Source organism: Physeter macrocephalus, unplaced genomic scaffold, assembly GCF_002837175.3.
Source record: "Physeter macrocephalus isolate SW-GA unplaced genomic scaffold, ASM283717v5 random_211, whole genome shotgun sequence".
NCBI classification, from domain to species: Eukaryota; Metazoa; Chordata; class Mammalia; order Artiodactyla; family Physeteridae; genus Physeter; species Physeter macrocephalus.
The window spans coordinates 12,625-29,062 of record NW_021145497.1 but is presented as its reverse complement, the minus strand read 5'-3'; the positions used below and the strand labels follow the sequence as shown (position 1 = coordinate 29,062).

The window sequence follows — 16,438 nt, the reverse complement described above, 5'->3', positions numbered from 1 at the left end:
ATACACAGACCTTAATGGATCCCTTTTCAATCTTTTTTTTTGCGGTACACGGGCCTCTCACTGTTGGGGCCTCTCCCATTGCGGAGCGCAGGCTCAGCGGCCATGGCTCACAGGCCCAGCCGCTCTGCGGCACGTGGGATCTTCCCGGACCGGGGCACGAACCCGCGTCCCCTGCATCGGCAGGCGGACTCTCAACCACTGCGCCACCAGGGAAGCCCCCCCTTTTCAATCTTTTATGTGTGTGTGTGTGTGAGAACCCCTGCCTATAGGGGCTCGTGGAACATCTCTGTGCCACCTTAGGGGTCTTCGGGGTACAGCTGTAAACCACTGTCTGGGAGATGTGGGTGACTTGAAAGGATGGGTGGAGGGAGCCGTGGGGCTCTAAGCCAGTGATTTCCAAAGTGTGGATCTTGGAGCTTTGGAATCATCCGGAGTGTTCATAATGGAGATTTCTGTGCCCCACCCCAAGCTGGAGCTTGGTCATTTGCGTTGTAAGCAAGCTCCCCAGGTGACTGATGGATTTTTGAACTGTTCTCAATCAATCAGCTGGAGGCTGGAGATGACTGGTCCTGAGTCCTCACCACATGGCTTGGAACTTACAGTCCTGGCCCAGTGCTGCAGGGCTTTGGGAGCCAGTCCCTGTAACTATCCAGGGGTGCTGGTCTGGGCAGGGAGGAGCTCAGGAAAATGTGTGTGCCCAGTGGCTTCAGAGGAAGCGGCCTGCTCTGTTTGGGTCCCTAGGTGGGTGTTAACTACCCAGTTCAAGGACCCCTGCCCAGTTCAGGGCAGTTGAAGACCGTCGGCCTTACCTTCCGGCCTTGGCTGGAAGCTGGTACTCCTCGGCCTGTCTTGTTGACAGCTGCATCCCCACTGGCCTAACCCCGAGCAGGTACTTAGAAAATGCTTAATGAAACTCTGGTTGAGAGGCTCTGCGATGCTAACCCTTCGTGGCCAGAGTCTCTAAAGTTACGGGAACCTGGCCTTGAACCATCTGAGCTTGTTCTCTGAAGGTCCATTCCAGCTGTGAGGCACCTTTCCCATGAGAGGCTGAGGTCATGTGCAGGAGGTAAGCCCCTCTTTGCCATTATCTGAGGCAGTTCTCCAGGCTTGAGTGGTCCTCTGGCCCCCACTTTCCAGTCCTGCCAGAAAAAAGCTGGAACTTGGCACCAAAAACTAACGTGCCCCTTCCCTTCACCTCCTCAGTCTAGTGGCTTTAGACTCACCACTTACCAGACACAAGGGACTTTATTCATTTCACATATTTAACTATTAGACACACAGGAGACGAAGCAGTGTTTGAAAGTGAAATTTGTCTTTTCACCCACCCTTCTTCTCCATCTTAGGGCTAGTGGCTATTCCTCTAGCAGAAGGCCACCATGGCTATATCCTAATACTTGCATCACTGGGTGTCACCCTTTACCATGCAAGGTCCTGCATGGTTATGCACGGTCTCCCCCACTTCCTGGAGTTGCTGTGAGGAGATGGGGACCGTCAGCAAAAGGCTAAAGCCAAGTCACCTTTCTGGTGGCCTCAGCTCAATCTGCTGTCAGCTTGGGGGCCTGATGAAAGACTGACAGAGCCAGGAGAATAGGCTGTTAACTTGCTAGGGTCACTGCTTAGCTTGGCTGATCATTAGAACCCCTCTGGCGGGTCTCTGGGCTGGGGCAGTTATTTAGCCTTTTCACCAGCAGAGGGCAGCATGGCACGGGGGTGGGAGAGGAGGTGGCCTGGAGTCCCAAGGGCTGGAGGGACGTGGGGAGGGGGGGCGTGGGGGGGCGGGGAGCTGGGTACTGGGCGTTGTAGACAGGACCCTTCAGACTCCTCAAGTCTCGGACTCATCTGTTTCTTCGGTGGAGCCGTCGCTCTCTGCATCCACTTTGCGGGCGTGATGCAGGGGTCTCCAGGGGGAGCCAACCCGGGGAGGGGTCCGGGCAGGCAGGCAGCTGGCCTCTGGACCGGCAGTGACCGAGTTGACCAGGCCTGGGATCTGCGCCAGCCTGAAGAAGGGAAGAAGCCCAGAGGGCAGCGAGGTGCCTCCCGTCCAGAGACCAGGACCTCCGCACTCACTCTTGCATGTGGATGAAACCATGGGCTGTATTCCCAAAGGACTCAGAGAGGATCCCTCAGGCCTCTGCTGGCCCCCAAACCCCTCCCCGACCGATGGACAAGTGCTGTGTGACCCATGACGGGGCACTACCGTGTCTGACTGAGGTTTTGTCCCCACAAGGGGGCAGCATCTTTCCACCCGACACTTACAGCCGTTCTAGTTCCTCATCCAGAGCTGGGTCGTGCATCAGGTCCCCTTTGTCAGGCAAAGCTCCTAGGAAATAATTGGGGGCACAAAACTTAATCTGAGGATCCTTCACCCGGGCTGCAGTCACACAGCCCCATGCCCAGCAGATGCCTATGTGCCCCTCACCTTCATGTCCGCCTATTCTGCCAACCCTGGGAGAGCTGATGTAAAAGCTTTGGAGCACAGAAGTTTAAGAGGTCTGCTAGGGGGGCGGTAAGTCCTAGGTACTGCTGGAAAAATTTAGTGAAGCCCACTGCCTACCCTCCCCAGTCATAGCTACGAGACATCTTCAAACCTCAAGGTCATCGCACAAACAGACGACCTCCTTCCAAGACTAGATGGTGGGTTGTGAGCAGGTACTGAGGGTTTGGTCCTTTCTTGAGGCCTCAGTTACGGAGCTGAAAAGGAGCCAGAGACACAGGATACAGCCCAGGCCCCAAAGACCGTAAGTTATCTAGTTTTGTGCCTCTAAATCAGGGTGACCCCACTTTGGAGACAGAATGGTCAAAAACGCTGCCTCAGCCTCTCCAGGGAGGGTCCCAGGGTGAGAAGAGAAGGCTGGGTCAGGATCAGACCAAACTCTCCTCTGCGTGGCCAGAAGCCGCCGGGAGGGGAGCTGTCCCTTCTCTGCCACAAATCTCTTTGAGCTGGTTTCCTAAGCTATAAACCAAGGGAAGTAATTTTTGGATACTGGGGAAAGGTGAGAGGAGAGGGTCTAGGATGCTCTTTGGAGCAGTTAACAGTGGGAGGGAAGGTAAAGCTGGTTTGCAGATAGAAAGATTTTCTTAACAGCAAATTGTTAGAGAAAAGAGCTTTACTGGTGGTCAGAAGCCAGATGTGGCTGCTAACAGTGCTAGTCTCTAGAAAGCCTCAATCTTAAAATTATCCATCTGGCTCTAGTTCAATTCCTGACTTTTTCAGATGATGCCTCCTGGCCCCTTTTGTTCTAAGTGGTGTTTAAACTATGGTCCAATGGAACCCTCTTATTGTTTTGTGTCTGTGAGTGGGTGGGGTGCCTTGAGGAGGACTAAGGCAACAGGACAACCCCTCCACAACTGGCTGCACCTGGGTGACCTCAGGTCTCTATTTCATACACTGGAGATGCAGGTGTGAGGGTAGAGACCATACGCTTCTTTCCATCTCCCACTTGCCCAATGTTAGTGCTCTGTAAAGGAACTTAAATGAATGACTGTCCTTCTTAAAGGCCCCAGAAAAAGTGAAGGCATGACGTTAGTCTACGCTGTGACCCAGATGCTACTTAGCTTTTCCTTTTTCTTCCTAGTGGTTGACTTGTGGACAGGAAGGGAGGGTCAGTTACCTAGGAGTGTAAAAGAAAACCTAAGCCAATTCCCCACTCCCCGCCCCCTTACTCTTGACTCCTATTTGCCACATTTGTATTCCTCCTCCAGCTGGTGACCCTGGCTACCAACCTCATTCAGCTGAGGGTCCCCCAGACCCGTGCATTGTGCCTGAGTGGACCCTCAGTCAGTCCTGCTGAGGTTTGTGCTCCTGTGCACCCAGGCCACCCCTAGCAGCCTCTCTGTCCTGTAAGATCTAAGGCATCTAGCCCAGCACTTGGGCTGCTGTGGCTGGCATTTTACGAATGTTCAATTTCCTTCTCTTGACCCCATTCCCTCAACTGGCAAAAAGTCTTCTTTTGAGACTCAGGAACCTGGGATCTCAAGCACACCTGGATATCTCTTGAGGAGAGAGACTAATAATAAGAACCCCTCTCAAGCTCTGTGGCGATGACAGCCTGGGGGCCCCTCCCCTGGGAGGGCAGCAGGTGTGGGAGGGGCAAGAGGAGGGCGGGTGGGAAGGCCAACCAGTGAGAGTAAAACGATGGACAGGAAAAACTGGGCCAGTGCGGGCCTCTCTCCGCTCCCCTCCCCCCTTTTTTTCCACTCCCTTTCAGACTAATAAGATTTTTTTTCCAGATGGGAAAAAAGGTCTCCCCAGACACACCTTTGCCCTGTTTACAAATGGGATTCAGGTGCCTCTGATACATAAGCTCCAGAGCCACTGATTAAATAGCCCTGTGTCTGCCCAACCTGCAGGCCACTCCCCAAAGCAGAAATGAGGATTCCATGGGAGGGGCTGGGCACGGCTCTGCCATGGAGAGGCTGCTTCATGTTGGGGCAGGACCTCGGGTGGGGAAGGCTCTCCCTTGCCACGGGAGGGTGAGAGGCCTCAGAGGGCACATCTTGTGTTATGCACGTTCTGGCTCCCTAGGCCTCAGAGTCTGGCCCTGAGAAGTCAAGGCAGACATGGTGAAGCTGCCTCCCCCTTGGGATTCTGTCCACCAACACGGGCCAGCTCCTATGTGGCTTTACACTGTAGGGGCAGGAGAGGCTGGCCACAGCTAGCTCTGGCTTACCTAGGGCTTGGTTGATCCCATGATGCTTTGAGAGGGCCACGAGGAATCCATAGAAGGTCAGTCTCTGCACGTTGCTTAGGACCTCTTTGACGAGTGCTGGGGGTGGGCAGCTAGAAGGGAGAATACAGATGCCAAAGACTAGTGAGTCTGAGTGCCATCTTTTCATCCAAACCTTCAGGCTTAGGGGGAGGCCCAAAGCCAAGACCGAGGGATCTGCCGACCCTGGGAGCCCTAAGACCCTGGGGAGCATAGCAGATCTCCAGGAGCAAGGCCTTGACTGTGAACAGAAAGGCTGGCATGTTCACTAACTGGTGCTTCACTGGCAGGGGTGGGAGTGGGGGGTTGGGGAAGTGGCGCGGGGCAAGGCCTGCTCTTGGAGGAGACCAAAACTAGCTGCTCTGTCCCCAAGGGGACTTTGTGCTACACAGGACAGCTTAACCCTCCCTTTCTGTAGGGTGAATTCCTCGCACCGTGAATATTTTTTTCCTTCTCTCTAAAAAGTCAAGACCAATCTATCTCCTGGCAAGGAGAAGGGGCCCAAGCTGGTCACCTACAGCTGCTCTTGCCCAAGTGAAAGCAACCCTTCCTGTGAGCCACCTGGGAAGACTTTCAGTCAACAGCCTGGACTGGGGGCAAATGGCACTGTTGTAATTTATACTGTGACCATCAAGGGCCTAAAAGCCCTGGGCCAGTGAGAACAGCCTGCTGGAGATCTGTTCTGGGCCAGGAGCCTGCAATCCTGGGGCCGAGGTGGGCTCCGCGTGCCCATTTCTCACCTGTACTTGTGCCGGTCACACAAGTTCTCCAGGCACTGGTAGAACAGTGACGCCTCCACGCCCTCCAGCATGCTGGCCTCGCCCAAGGTAGGCCGCTGGCGGTGCTGCCCACTGGACGACGTCGGCACAATCACCGTATTGGGGTTCTTGCCTGACAGCAGGTCCTGATAGATGGCAGCCACGCTCTCCAGGAATTCTGGGTACAGGGGTAGAGGGCATAGGTCAGGCGGGGACGACACAGTTGGTCCCCTCACAGTGCCCTCCCTTCTCTGTGTGTTAGCTCAGCTCCACACCAGCCTCAGTCCTCAGCGCACAGTGTCCTGGGCGCAGGGGCCCTCGGCCTCATGTGACCACTACACTCATGAGAGATGACACTAATATGTGTTTCAGCTCAAATGTCCCCTCCTCTGGCAGCTGTTCCTAGACCAGGTGAGACCCCCTGTTACATCCTTTCATGCACCCTGTACTCCTCTGTAGTGCTTATCCAGTGAGGGGTTTTCTGTGTAACTACTTGCTCACTCTGTCTCCTTGCTGGAATGGGAGATCTTGCATAGAGGCCTGGATCATGCCTTGTCAGCCTTCCTGTCCCAGCACCCAGCACTGTGCCCGGCACACAGAAAATGCTATAAATATTTTTTTTTAATTTTGAAGGGTGAACGTGTGCACACTCCTGCTGGTAAGCCCCATCTTGTGAGCCACCTGCCTCTCTGACTCAAGAAAGCAGGTTGGAATACCAGTGTGGGAGAGAAATCTTGCAAGCTGCTAATTTATTAAACGTTTGAATTCGTTTTCAAATGTTAGTAGCTGAGCCCTCGTAGGTAAGCAGAGACTTATGGCCCATCTCTCCGCTGCTGCGCCATCCTGGGAGCGCTGTGAGGAGAGAGCCCCGACTGACAGCGAAGGGAAGAGGGTCTCCACACGTGGCTGCTCCTTCTCTAGGGCCCAAGAAACTTCAGAGAGATGGGAAATAGACGCCTGGAGCTGCTAAGAGCAGGGGGCGAGACCCCGGGCTCCAGCCCCCGCCTGGCCAGGCCCTTGGGCCGCCATCAGGAAAACAGAGTGTGGCGCCCGAGTGAGGCAAGGGCTGGCTGGGGCCCCCGTCGGCAGGAAGGCCACGGTCCAGGCTCCAAGGACAGCCTTCTGTTTACCGGAAGAGCCTGTTTTAAACAAGTCTGTTTATGGACATAGCCAGCAATTTCTAAATCCAGCATTCCATTTGACGTTGCTGTGTGTGAGCTGCTGGGCACTGGCGTTCATTCATCTATTTTTATTCCACCTGAGCCCAGAAGGTATTTAAGGGCACAGCTGGTGAGCACTGGGGAGCAGGGTGGGAGGGTGAGAGAGGACTGGCGTGCACTTGCTTATTAAACGCTGTGTGGGTGGAAAATGTGTGCTCACACATCTGAGTCAGGGCCCAGGGAGCGACCCCCGATCGCAGTGACACAGCAGAGTGGCTGAGCAGTGGCTGTGGAGTGGGCCCTCTGCAGGTCTGGGCTCCGCCCCCATAAGCGCTGTGTCTTTGGCAGCTTTACCTCTGTCAGCTTCTCTCTTAAAGGACCTACCTCTCAGGGCTGCTGTAAGGATTAAGGTGCTTAGTGCTATGCCTGGCACACAGTAAGTTTTCGATAGTGAATTGATCGGGTGTTGTTCCAATAGTGTGTATTTTTGTAACTGTCATTATCGCTTAAACTGATGCGTCGCGCTGCTGGCTGGAAGCATTGTAGTTTCCTATGTCTTGAGGAGGCCGAGGGAGTCGGCACTGCAGACTGAATCTTGTGACCACCAGCGAGAACTAGACTTCCTGCCGGTGGGTGACCGGCTGTGGAGCACACCACGGAGGGAGGAGGGGAGAAGTGCATGCGCCGGGCACACCGATGGAAAGGGCCACAGGGTAGGAGAGGGCACACGGTCCTGACAGGAGCCACAGGGGTCCTGGGACACTCTCACCTGAGTAGTAAAACTGGATCTGGAAGGCAAAGAGGAAATCTGAAAAAGACATCAAGCAGTCCATGGCGTCGTCCATGAGCACAATCCTGAGGGGGAAAGAGAGAAAACATGAGAGAACGCGTGTACGTGTGTGTTTGGGGGAGCATTCAAGTGAGCCGTTCCTGGGGATCCAGTCTCCCTTGGGACGGCAGGACACTGGGGAGAGGCTCCCCCAGACAAGCTCCTCCCACTCACGCCACTTCTCTGTCGTTTGGACTCCGTCACCAAACCCAGCTGAAGCGGGAGGCAGGCTCCCGCTTCAGTGTCTGTGGCACCAGCTGGAGGATGGGACACGGGTGGGTGCTGACAAGGAGACGGTGCAGCTGCAACGCAGCCAAGACCCCTTTTCATACCCTTAAGCAGTAAACACTTCCATCCTGCAGTGAGGACCATTTAGTTCAGAATAAATACAGCTGATCAGAAAAGGCAAAAAGAACAGCCAAGAGGTTTAAAGGGGTCTTGGCGAGTGGCCCTGAGATTTAATAAGCTACCAAGGGCCTTCAGGACGGCTACAGGCACCTCCGTGCTGGGACACAGCTGGCACAAAGAGCAGAGGTGCCGCTTGGGGTCTGCACTTGAGAGGGTCCAAGAACACACCCGTCCCGCGGCGCTGCGGTGGCCGGCGCTCCTCCAGCACGCCGTCCGCTCTCACAAGCTGGCCACCTCCTGCTGTCTGCTCTCTCTACCCTCCGCCTGCGCACTCACCTCGCAGGAAGAAAACCATGTGACCACTAAAGGGCTCAGACCAAGGCCACGTTCCTACTCTGCTCAGGGCCTCACTGGAGAGGACGGGAAGAGAAGGAAGTTAGCACTCGCTGGACTCCATCCATGTGCCAGGCAGGGTGCCAAACTCATCTACTGATGGGAAGCTGGGCCCCCCATCTGTTTCTTTTCTTTGTTGTTGTTGGTTTATTTTGGCTGCGCTGTGTGGCATGTGGGATCTTAGTTCCCCGACCAGGGATCGAACCCGCACCCCCAGCAGTGGAAGCACAGAGTCCTAACCACTGGACCACCAGGGAAGTACCCGCCCCCACCTCCCCATCTGTTTTTGACTGGGCCCTATCTTTCCTCTAAAAACAAAAAACCTTTTATTTTGCTCTCTCGTGCATTTTTCTAATTCTCTCTCCACCTCCCTGGCTCCGAGAATCCCCAGATTGGCAACTGGGTCAGCTCCAGAGAGAGCAGGCATTGCTCACCTCTGGGGAAGGGGCTTTAGAGAGAATATAATGTGAGCGGTGCCCCTGGAATTGTGCCAGGCAGCTGCCTTGGTTTCAGGTCTCCCCAGAGAGACAAATGGTTCCTACCTCTAGTCTTCAGTTGTAATAACGGTAACGATAGCAACAGGCGATATTGACTGAGTACTTACTTCATGGCAGGCACTGAATAAGGTATTTTACTTATATTAATTAAAATTTATCCCACAACAATCCTATGAGGTAGGTCTTGTCGATTATTCCCATTTTACAGGTGAAGAGATTAAGTCTCAGAGCAGTCAGCTTGCTGAGGTCGCACAGCTGGTGAATTTGCTTTACACGTCATGTCCTTACTTTGTGCTAGGTCTCACTGCCTCTTTTAAAATAAAGATACAGAATATGAACCCTTGCATTTTACGTCTTAGTTTATTAGCTGCCTAACTTATCTTTTTTCTTCTCACGTATATCTTAGGGCCTTAACTGTTTCTCATGTATCTCTTGGGGAAGACGAAAGCTGCCTCAACTACCAGAATTCAACATTAAAATTCCAGCTGGAAAAAAAATTCAAGGCCAGAGAGTGGGAGGAAGCAATGCTGCCAACGGCCACAGGAGGGCGTCCTGGTCTCTCCGGCAGAGGCTCCTGGGCCCAAAGCGTTGAGCCGTTGGCCAAGTAGTTGCCCCGTTTCTCATAACCTCAGGCAGGCAAAAGGGAAGAGAGAGGGCACAAAGCCCAGATTCTGATATCTGGATGGGGAGAGAGAGGCGAGAGAGGTAGAGAGAGGGCAGGTAGTAGGGACTGGGTGACAGAGACACCCAAACTACAGAGGAAGAGTGAGGTCTCCCAGAGCCCCAGGGAGGAGGAGCCACCAGCACCTCCAAGTTGTTCCTTCCCAGGCTCACAGGGAAGGAAAAGGCCCCAGAGGAGAGAAGGCAGTGACCTCTCCTTCCTGCCCCACTCCCAGGACAGCTGAGAACCCGAATGGCCTGAAGTTAATTGCTAGGGAAGAGTGCCGGGCTGAGAACACCCCCAAGCAGGAAACCGCGAGGGGAACCAAAGCCTTTGAAGATGTTACTTGGTTCCTCTTGGTTTATCACCAACCTGGGACCTGGTGCTCCTGTTTATAGCAGTTACCTCCATTTACTATTTCTCTCTTTTCCTATTTATTCATTCATTTCATACAGATGGTCCCCGACTTAACGATGATTCAGCTTAGGTTTTTTGACTTTACAATGGTGTGAAAGCAAGACGAATTTGGTAGAAACCATGTTTTGAACTTTGGATCTTGCTCTTTGCCTGGCCTAGCGATGCGCAGGCCACACTCCCCCGCGATGCTGGGCAGTGGCAGCTCCCGGCCAGCTACACGGCCACCAGGGTGGACACAGACAGCCCTTCTGTGCCAGACTACCATTCTGGTTCTCACTTTCAGTACAGTGTTCAATCAACTACGTAAGAGACTCAACACTTTATTCTAAAAAAAATGGGCTTTGTGTTAGATGATTTTGTCCAACTGTAGGCTGATGTAAGTGTTCTGAGCACGTTTAAGGTAGGCTGGGCTAAGCTATGGTCTTTGGTAGGTTAGGCGTAAAAACGCATTTTTGACGTTTGATATTTTCAACTTACAACAGGTTTATCAGGACGTAACCCCATTAAAAGTCGAGGAAGATCTGTATTGCAATATAATTCAAATACCGTAAAATTCACCCTTTAAAGGTGTACAGTGCTTTTTAGTATATTCACAAACTTGCACAATCACCACCACTGTTTAATTCCAGAAGTTGTAATTCTTGCTGATCATCATGCTCCTGAGACAGGCCCTGCCACGCCAGGGCTCCCAGCCAATTGCCATAAGCATCTTCCTCTCCCAGCCACAGCCAGGACTGTCAGCTGCAAGCAGGGCCCGCCCTTCCAGCCCCAGACCCGGCTGCAGCTTTCTGTCGGCAGCCATTCTTGACTACGAACGTTAGCTCCCTCTTTTGAGAGGGTGGCAGTCTCCGTGGGAGCAGGGCGACCCTGCGTGTGCTCTGGTTTTGGCCCCTGCTCCTCGGTGGGCGGAGACTCAGATCGGTCAGGAGGGACCAGCAGGCTAGTTGGGGGAGGCAGACGGGCAGCAGGGGCTTGCTTTCTGAGGGACAGGTGGCTGGAATCCCAGTAGCACCTGTGCCTAGGACTGAGGGGTTTTCTTGATTGCAAGCAGTGAGACTGGCTGCCAGAGAAGCCAACTGGATCTCAGCTGTCATTAACAGCAACACTCCTCTGCTCAGCCAGAAACCTGGAGTCCTCCTGACCTCCGGGAAACTCCCTCTCTTGCGGGCCCCACATCAGTCAATCACCGAGTCCTATCAATCCTCTTCTGGACATTTCTCTTGAATCGGTCTACTTCTTTCCACGTCCACAGCCCCCACCCAACGCCCACCTCCACCTCTTCTTCCTGGACAATGGAACGACATCCTACCCAGTTTTCTGCAACACTTGTGCCTCCTTCTAATTGAGTATCCGTACTGACCCATCCATCGGAAGGATCTTCAAATGTGAATTTGACCATTTTACAACTCTGTTTGAAACCCTTCATGGGCTTCCCATTGCGCTTAGAGCAAACTCTCCCATCCTTATCCTGGCTTATGAGCCTGCATGACTTGCTCTCTGCCTCTGCTCACCTTTCTAGACTCGTCGGAGGCCCCAGGCCCCAGGCAGGGTCCCTCACCATGTTCCAGCCACACGGATCCTTCAGTTCTTCCTTCCTCCTGCCCTCCATATGCCCTCTCCTCACCGACCTGATTGATGCCTCCTCACTCTTCGGGGTGCAGCCACAGAGCACCCCTTTGGGAAGGCGAGGGTAGGCCTCCCTGCTCTGGCTTCCACAGTTCTCTGTGACCCCCCTCACACTGTTCGTGTCTGTCTTTGCCCCAGGACTATAAGATCCACCAAGTTACACCTCTGTCTCTCTGTTTGCTGCCTGACTCAAGCGCCAGTGTGGTGCAGGGCACACAGTAGGTACTCGGTAAATATTTGTTGAATGAAGGAAAGCATGAACAAATGACTAAGAGAGGCTGCAGTACCCTTTTCTTTTCCCCTGGCAAGGTGACATCTGGATACTACATTCAGCTCTGGACAGTCCATTTAAGGGGAATAAACTAGAGTCACGGAATAGGGAGGTCAGAGTGGTGGAGTCTGCAAACCAGGATATCAGACAAATGACTGTCTTTAGATCCTTTAGCCTGGAAGAGAAGATGAAGGAGGAGGTGAGGCCGAGGCCCGACTCTTGAAGGGCTGCCTCTGAGGGAGATGTCACAGGGATCTAGAGTTTGGCTCTAGAAGACTTGAAGATGCCCATCTCTGGGATTATGGCTGCTTTGTGAGGGAGTGAGCTGCTTGTTGCTGGAGATATTCAAGCAGAATACTTCCCAAAAGTATGAAAGAGCTCCTGCTAGCCCTGAGAGAGTGTCATCCCAAGGGTGGACAGAACTAGCAGCTTCTCCTGTTAATGCGGGTTCTGCTGGGGGGAAAGTTTGCTGTTCAGAGGATCATCACTGCAGAAAAGTCTGAAAGACTTACAAAAAGGTGCTTTTAGAAACATCATATGCTGCATCGTCCATCTCCAGACTAATGGTCTGACCCATAAAAGTTCTGGGCATCTGGCATTGGAGTCTTGGCAGAACTGTGGGAAAAGGCAGGCAGGAGGCTACAGGTCTGTCTTTGCCTTTGGTGACAGGGACAACCCCAGGCTGTAGGCCCTACAACCCACCGACAGCTGCTTCACCCTGAACTCAAACTTGTCCCCAGCCCCCAGAGGGTTCAAGAGGAGTTTCTTGAAGACAGGTCATCCACGTGTGCTGTTTTCCAGTTGATGGCAGTTGGCTCAAAATCCCTTCCTGCCAGAGGCCTCCTGCTAGCGTGCCAGCTGCGTCTGACACCTGGAGGAGACAGGCCGCCCCTGCTTTGAAGCGGAGCCAGCAGGAAGCTGCTGCCAACGAGAGTCTCTGCAAATCCATTGGATCGTGGAGGGATCCCTGCCGGTCAGGCCTCAGGGCTAGAGAGGGGAACTCTGGGGGAGAAGTAAAGGCGCTCTGGTTCAGGCTGGCTCTGAGCAGAACCATGTGAAGGGTGGGGTCCAGGGCAGCGACTGGAATGGGGAAAGAGCACTTGGCAGGGTCTGAGCTACTCCCAAGGGGGCTGGCCACACTCTCACTCCCATGCTGACTTCCCACAGCTGGGATGGGGGCCAAGGAAGCAACAGCTTTCAGTCCGAACCTACTGACTTGCCGGCTTCCTATTCCCCCTCAAGGGTCAGTATCTCTGGTCTAGTGGCATGAGCTGTACCTGGTTTTTTGTTTTGTTTTGTGCAGTTCTGGGTTAGCAGCCCTGGGATCAAATCCCAGCTCTAGAACTGACTGGCCAAGTTACCTTTTCTTGGGCGAGTTACAGTTTTCTCCTGGAGTTTCAGTTTCCTCATCTGTAAAGAGGGGATAATTATACTTCCTCTTTCATGGGATTCTTGTGAAGACTCAATATGGTGATATACTGTGCCTATTCTATTATTATATAGGAGTAATCACTCAAAATAAGTGTTAGCTGCTATCAATAAGTGTGCTAGCTGGTTTCAGGTGATGGAAGAACTCAAAATAGCAAATAAAAATATAGCTCAGAGGAAGTAAGTGCTGCCAGCACCCGGCCGGGCAGAGGCTCTCAGGCGGAAGCTAGCTATCCTGTTTCAAGTCCACTTTTGGGGGAAGCCAGGCCGAAGCCAGGCCTAAGCCAGGGCCAGGAAGAACGCTTCCAGGACTGCACTTCCTTTGGGAGGTCACATGAGCAGCGTCTTTCACGGGCGCAGCTGAAGCGTGTCTCTGAGTCTGTCTGGGATCCCGGGACACCTCTGTGGACTATGTCTTAAAGTCAGGGCCATGAGTGAGGATGAAACTACACCCTGGCCACCTTCTCCAGGTGTTGTCAAGGTTTCCCGTGACACTTCCTCAGGGTTGCCCCTCTTCTGGACTGTGTCGGAGGCACCCTTGTGCCTCACAAGCTGCCTCCAAGTTCAGGCCCTCAAAGCAGCATGGGGTGTCCAGGTCATGGCTCTCCCTGGGCTCTGGCCTGCACCTCCAGGGGGTCCCAATCCCACCTGCCCTGTGGTGCCTGAGAAGCTGGATCCAGAGAGTGTGGGAAACAGCAACAACTACAGCAACACGGTATTCGTTAAGGCCTTACTTGGTCGGCGCCATACATCTGTCATTGCATTTTCTTCTCACGTTAATCCTATGAGGTGAGATCAGTGGATATCTTTACCGAGAACACGGAGGTTCAGAAACCTGACCAGGGTCTCAAGGCAGAAGCAAAAGAGCTGTAATTCAAACACAGGCCCCTCTGACTCTAACCACAGTTCCCAGGCCACTGCATCTGCTTCCAGTAAGAAGTGGCAATAACACCTCCTGCCAGTGGCGCTGTCCCTCCTCCCGCCCTTGGTGTAGAGCCGTGGCCCCCAGGAGGGCTGGAGGCTTAGGCAGGGATACTGCTTCTTCCCTGCAGACACCGTGCAGGCCCCGCTTGGCCGCTTCAGCTCCATTATCCTGGTCTCTCCCAAGAAGCTTTACAGCTGGTGGGGGTGGGGGAATGTTCCATGATCTTAGGATAAAAACCCAAATCCAGTGCATGGCCTGTGAGGCCCTCTCTTCTCCCAGTCCCCAGACTCCTCAAACTCCAGGCCCACTGACTCCCTAGTTCCCCTAGGTCCTCACTGGAGAAAGAGGGGCTTCTTTCCAGGCTGCTTACTTTCCCTAGACGGCCTTTCCCTGTCCCTGCTCCCTCCCTAAATCCTACCCACCCTTTTCACTTTATTTTTTACTTTTTTGGCTGCATTGGGTCTTTGTTGCTGTGCCCGGGCTTTCTCTAGTTGCGGTGAGCGGGGGCTACTCTTCGTTGCGGTGCGCGGGCTTCTCACTGCAGTGGCTTCTCTTGTTGTGGAGCACGGGCCCTAGGCACGCGGGCTCAGTAGTTGTGGCTCGCGGGTTCTAGAGCGCAGGCTCAGTAGTTGTGGTGCACGGGCTTAGTTGCTCCGTGGCGTGTGGGCTCTTCCCAGACCAGGGCTCGAACCTGTGTCCCCTGCATTGGCAGGAGGATTCTTAACCACTGTGCCACCAGGGAAGTCCCCTTTTCACTTTAAATAAAATATTTAGAACGTCAGAAAAATTACACAGACTAACATAACAAACATTTGTATACCCATTAGCTAACTTCATCAAAACTTCACATTTTGCCACCCTTGCTTCAATGTTTAAAAGCTTTGTAAAATATTACACATATTGATTAAAACACCTGGACACCCTCCCTCATCCCCTTCCTCTACCTTCCTCCTCAGAGATCGTCACTGGGGCTTGAGGGCTTAGCATTCATTCATTTAAACTTGGGCTTGGCATCCCTCCCACGTTTCCAGACTATATTAACTCTCACAAATGTCTACACTGTTAAAATATTATATAACTTTGTTTTGCTTGTTCTCAAATTCTATGCATCATTTGGTAACTTTGACATTTTGAGATTTATCAGTGCTGATGCATATATATCTCCCTGCATTCATTTTAGCTGCTGTATAGATTTCCACAGAATGGAGATAACACACTTTGTCCTTTCTACTGCATAGGGGCGGGCAGAGGGTTCCATTGGTAGCTGTTACAAATAATGCTGCATGTCTCCTTATAACCAGGCACACTTCTTGAACTTTTTAAGGTGTGCCCAAATTGCTTCAAAGTGATTATACCGATTTACACTACCACGAGCAGTTTATGAGAGTTCCCGCTGTCCCACATTCTCACCAATACTTGTATTATCTCACTTTAAAATTTTTGCCAATTTGATGACTGTGAAGTGGTGTCTCAATTTAATTGGCATTTCCTTCATACCAGTGAGTTTGGCCATGAAAATATGCCCAAATGTTTATTAGTTGTTAGGGCTTTCTCTTCTATATATTATCTGTTTGTATCTTTGGACTGTTTTTCTACTGAGGTTCTTCATCTTTTTCTTACTGATTTGTAGGAGTTCTTCATAAGCAATTCTTTTTCAAAAAAATAGCTTTTAACTTTTTTAAAAGAAAATATTTATTTAATTTATTTATTTATTTGGCTGCACCAGGTCTTAGTTCCTGCACGCAGGATCTTCATTGCCGCGTGCAGGATCTTTGTTGTGGCATGCGGGATCTTTTTAGTTGTGGTGTGCAGGATCTTTAGTTGTGGCATGTGGAGTTCTCTGACCGGGGATCAAACCCAGGCCCCCTGCATTGGGAGAGCGGAGTCTTAGCCACTGGACCACCAGGCAAGTCCCCCATAAACCATTCTTGAGACTAAAAAATTCTGCAGACTAATCTGTTGTTAGTTACATATGTAATAAATATCTTCTAGTCACTGGCTTGTCTTTCAACTTTGTTTACAGCATCTTTTTGTTGAACAGAACATTTTAATCTTAATTCTCCGGTAGTCCTGTGGGTTAGGGTTCAGCACTTGCATCGCTGTGGCGAGGGTTCACTTTGCCATCAGGGAATTCGTGCTTCCTAGCAGATACTTCCCTTTTCTCTAGAATGTCAGCTCCACGAGGGCAGGGGCTTGGTTTTGTTCACTGCTCTGTCCTCAGCACCTGGAAGAGTGCCTGGCACAGAACAGGCACTCTCCATGAACACTGGTTGAATGATTGAATAAGTGAATGCAATTTTGCTTGTGGTCAGTTTATCAACCTTGTCCACTGAGATTGGGCTTTAAGAATTTTTATCTTGGGCTTCCCTGGTGGCGCAGTGGTTGAGAGTCCGCCTGCCGATGCAGGGGACACGGGTTC

At 52.3% G+C, this 16,438-nt stretch overlaps 1 protein-coding gene across 1 annotated transcript in view; it reads right to left on the bottom strand.

Moving 5' to 3' along the window:
* Nucleotides 1–255: 255 nt before the first annotated feature.
* Nucleotides 256–16,438, bottom strand: part of CSTPP1 (centriolar satellite-associated tubulin polyglutamylase complex regulator 1) — a 23,331-nt gene continuing 7,148 nt past the window's right edge. Inside the window, exons 2-6 of the mRNA XM_028484689.2 lie at nt 7,394–7,479; nt 5,447–5,642; nt 4,671–4,780; nt 2,257–2,320; nt 256–1,997 (exon numbers count right to left, since the gene is read on the bottom strand). Of these exons, the coding sequence (XP_028340490.1) occupies nt 1,823–1,997; nt 2,257–2,320; nt 4,671–4,780; nt 5,447–5,642; nt 7,394–7,479 (631 nt within the window). The 3' untranslated portion in view covers nt 256–1,822. The remainder of the gene's footprint in view (nt 1,998–2,256; nt 2,321–4,670; nt 4,781–5,446; nt 5,643–7,393; nt 7,480–16,438) is intronic.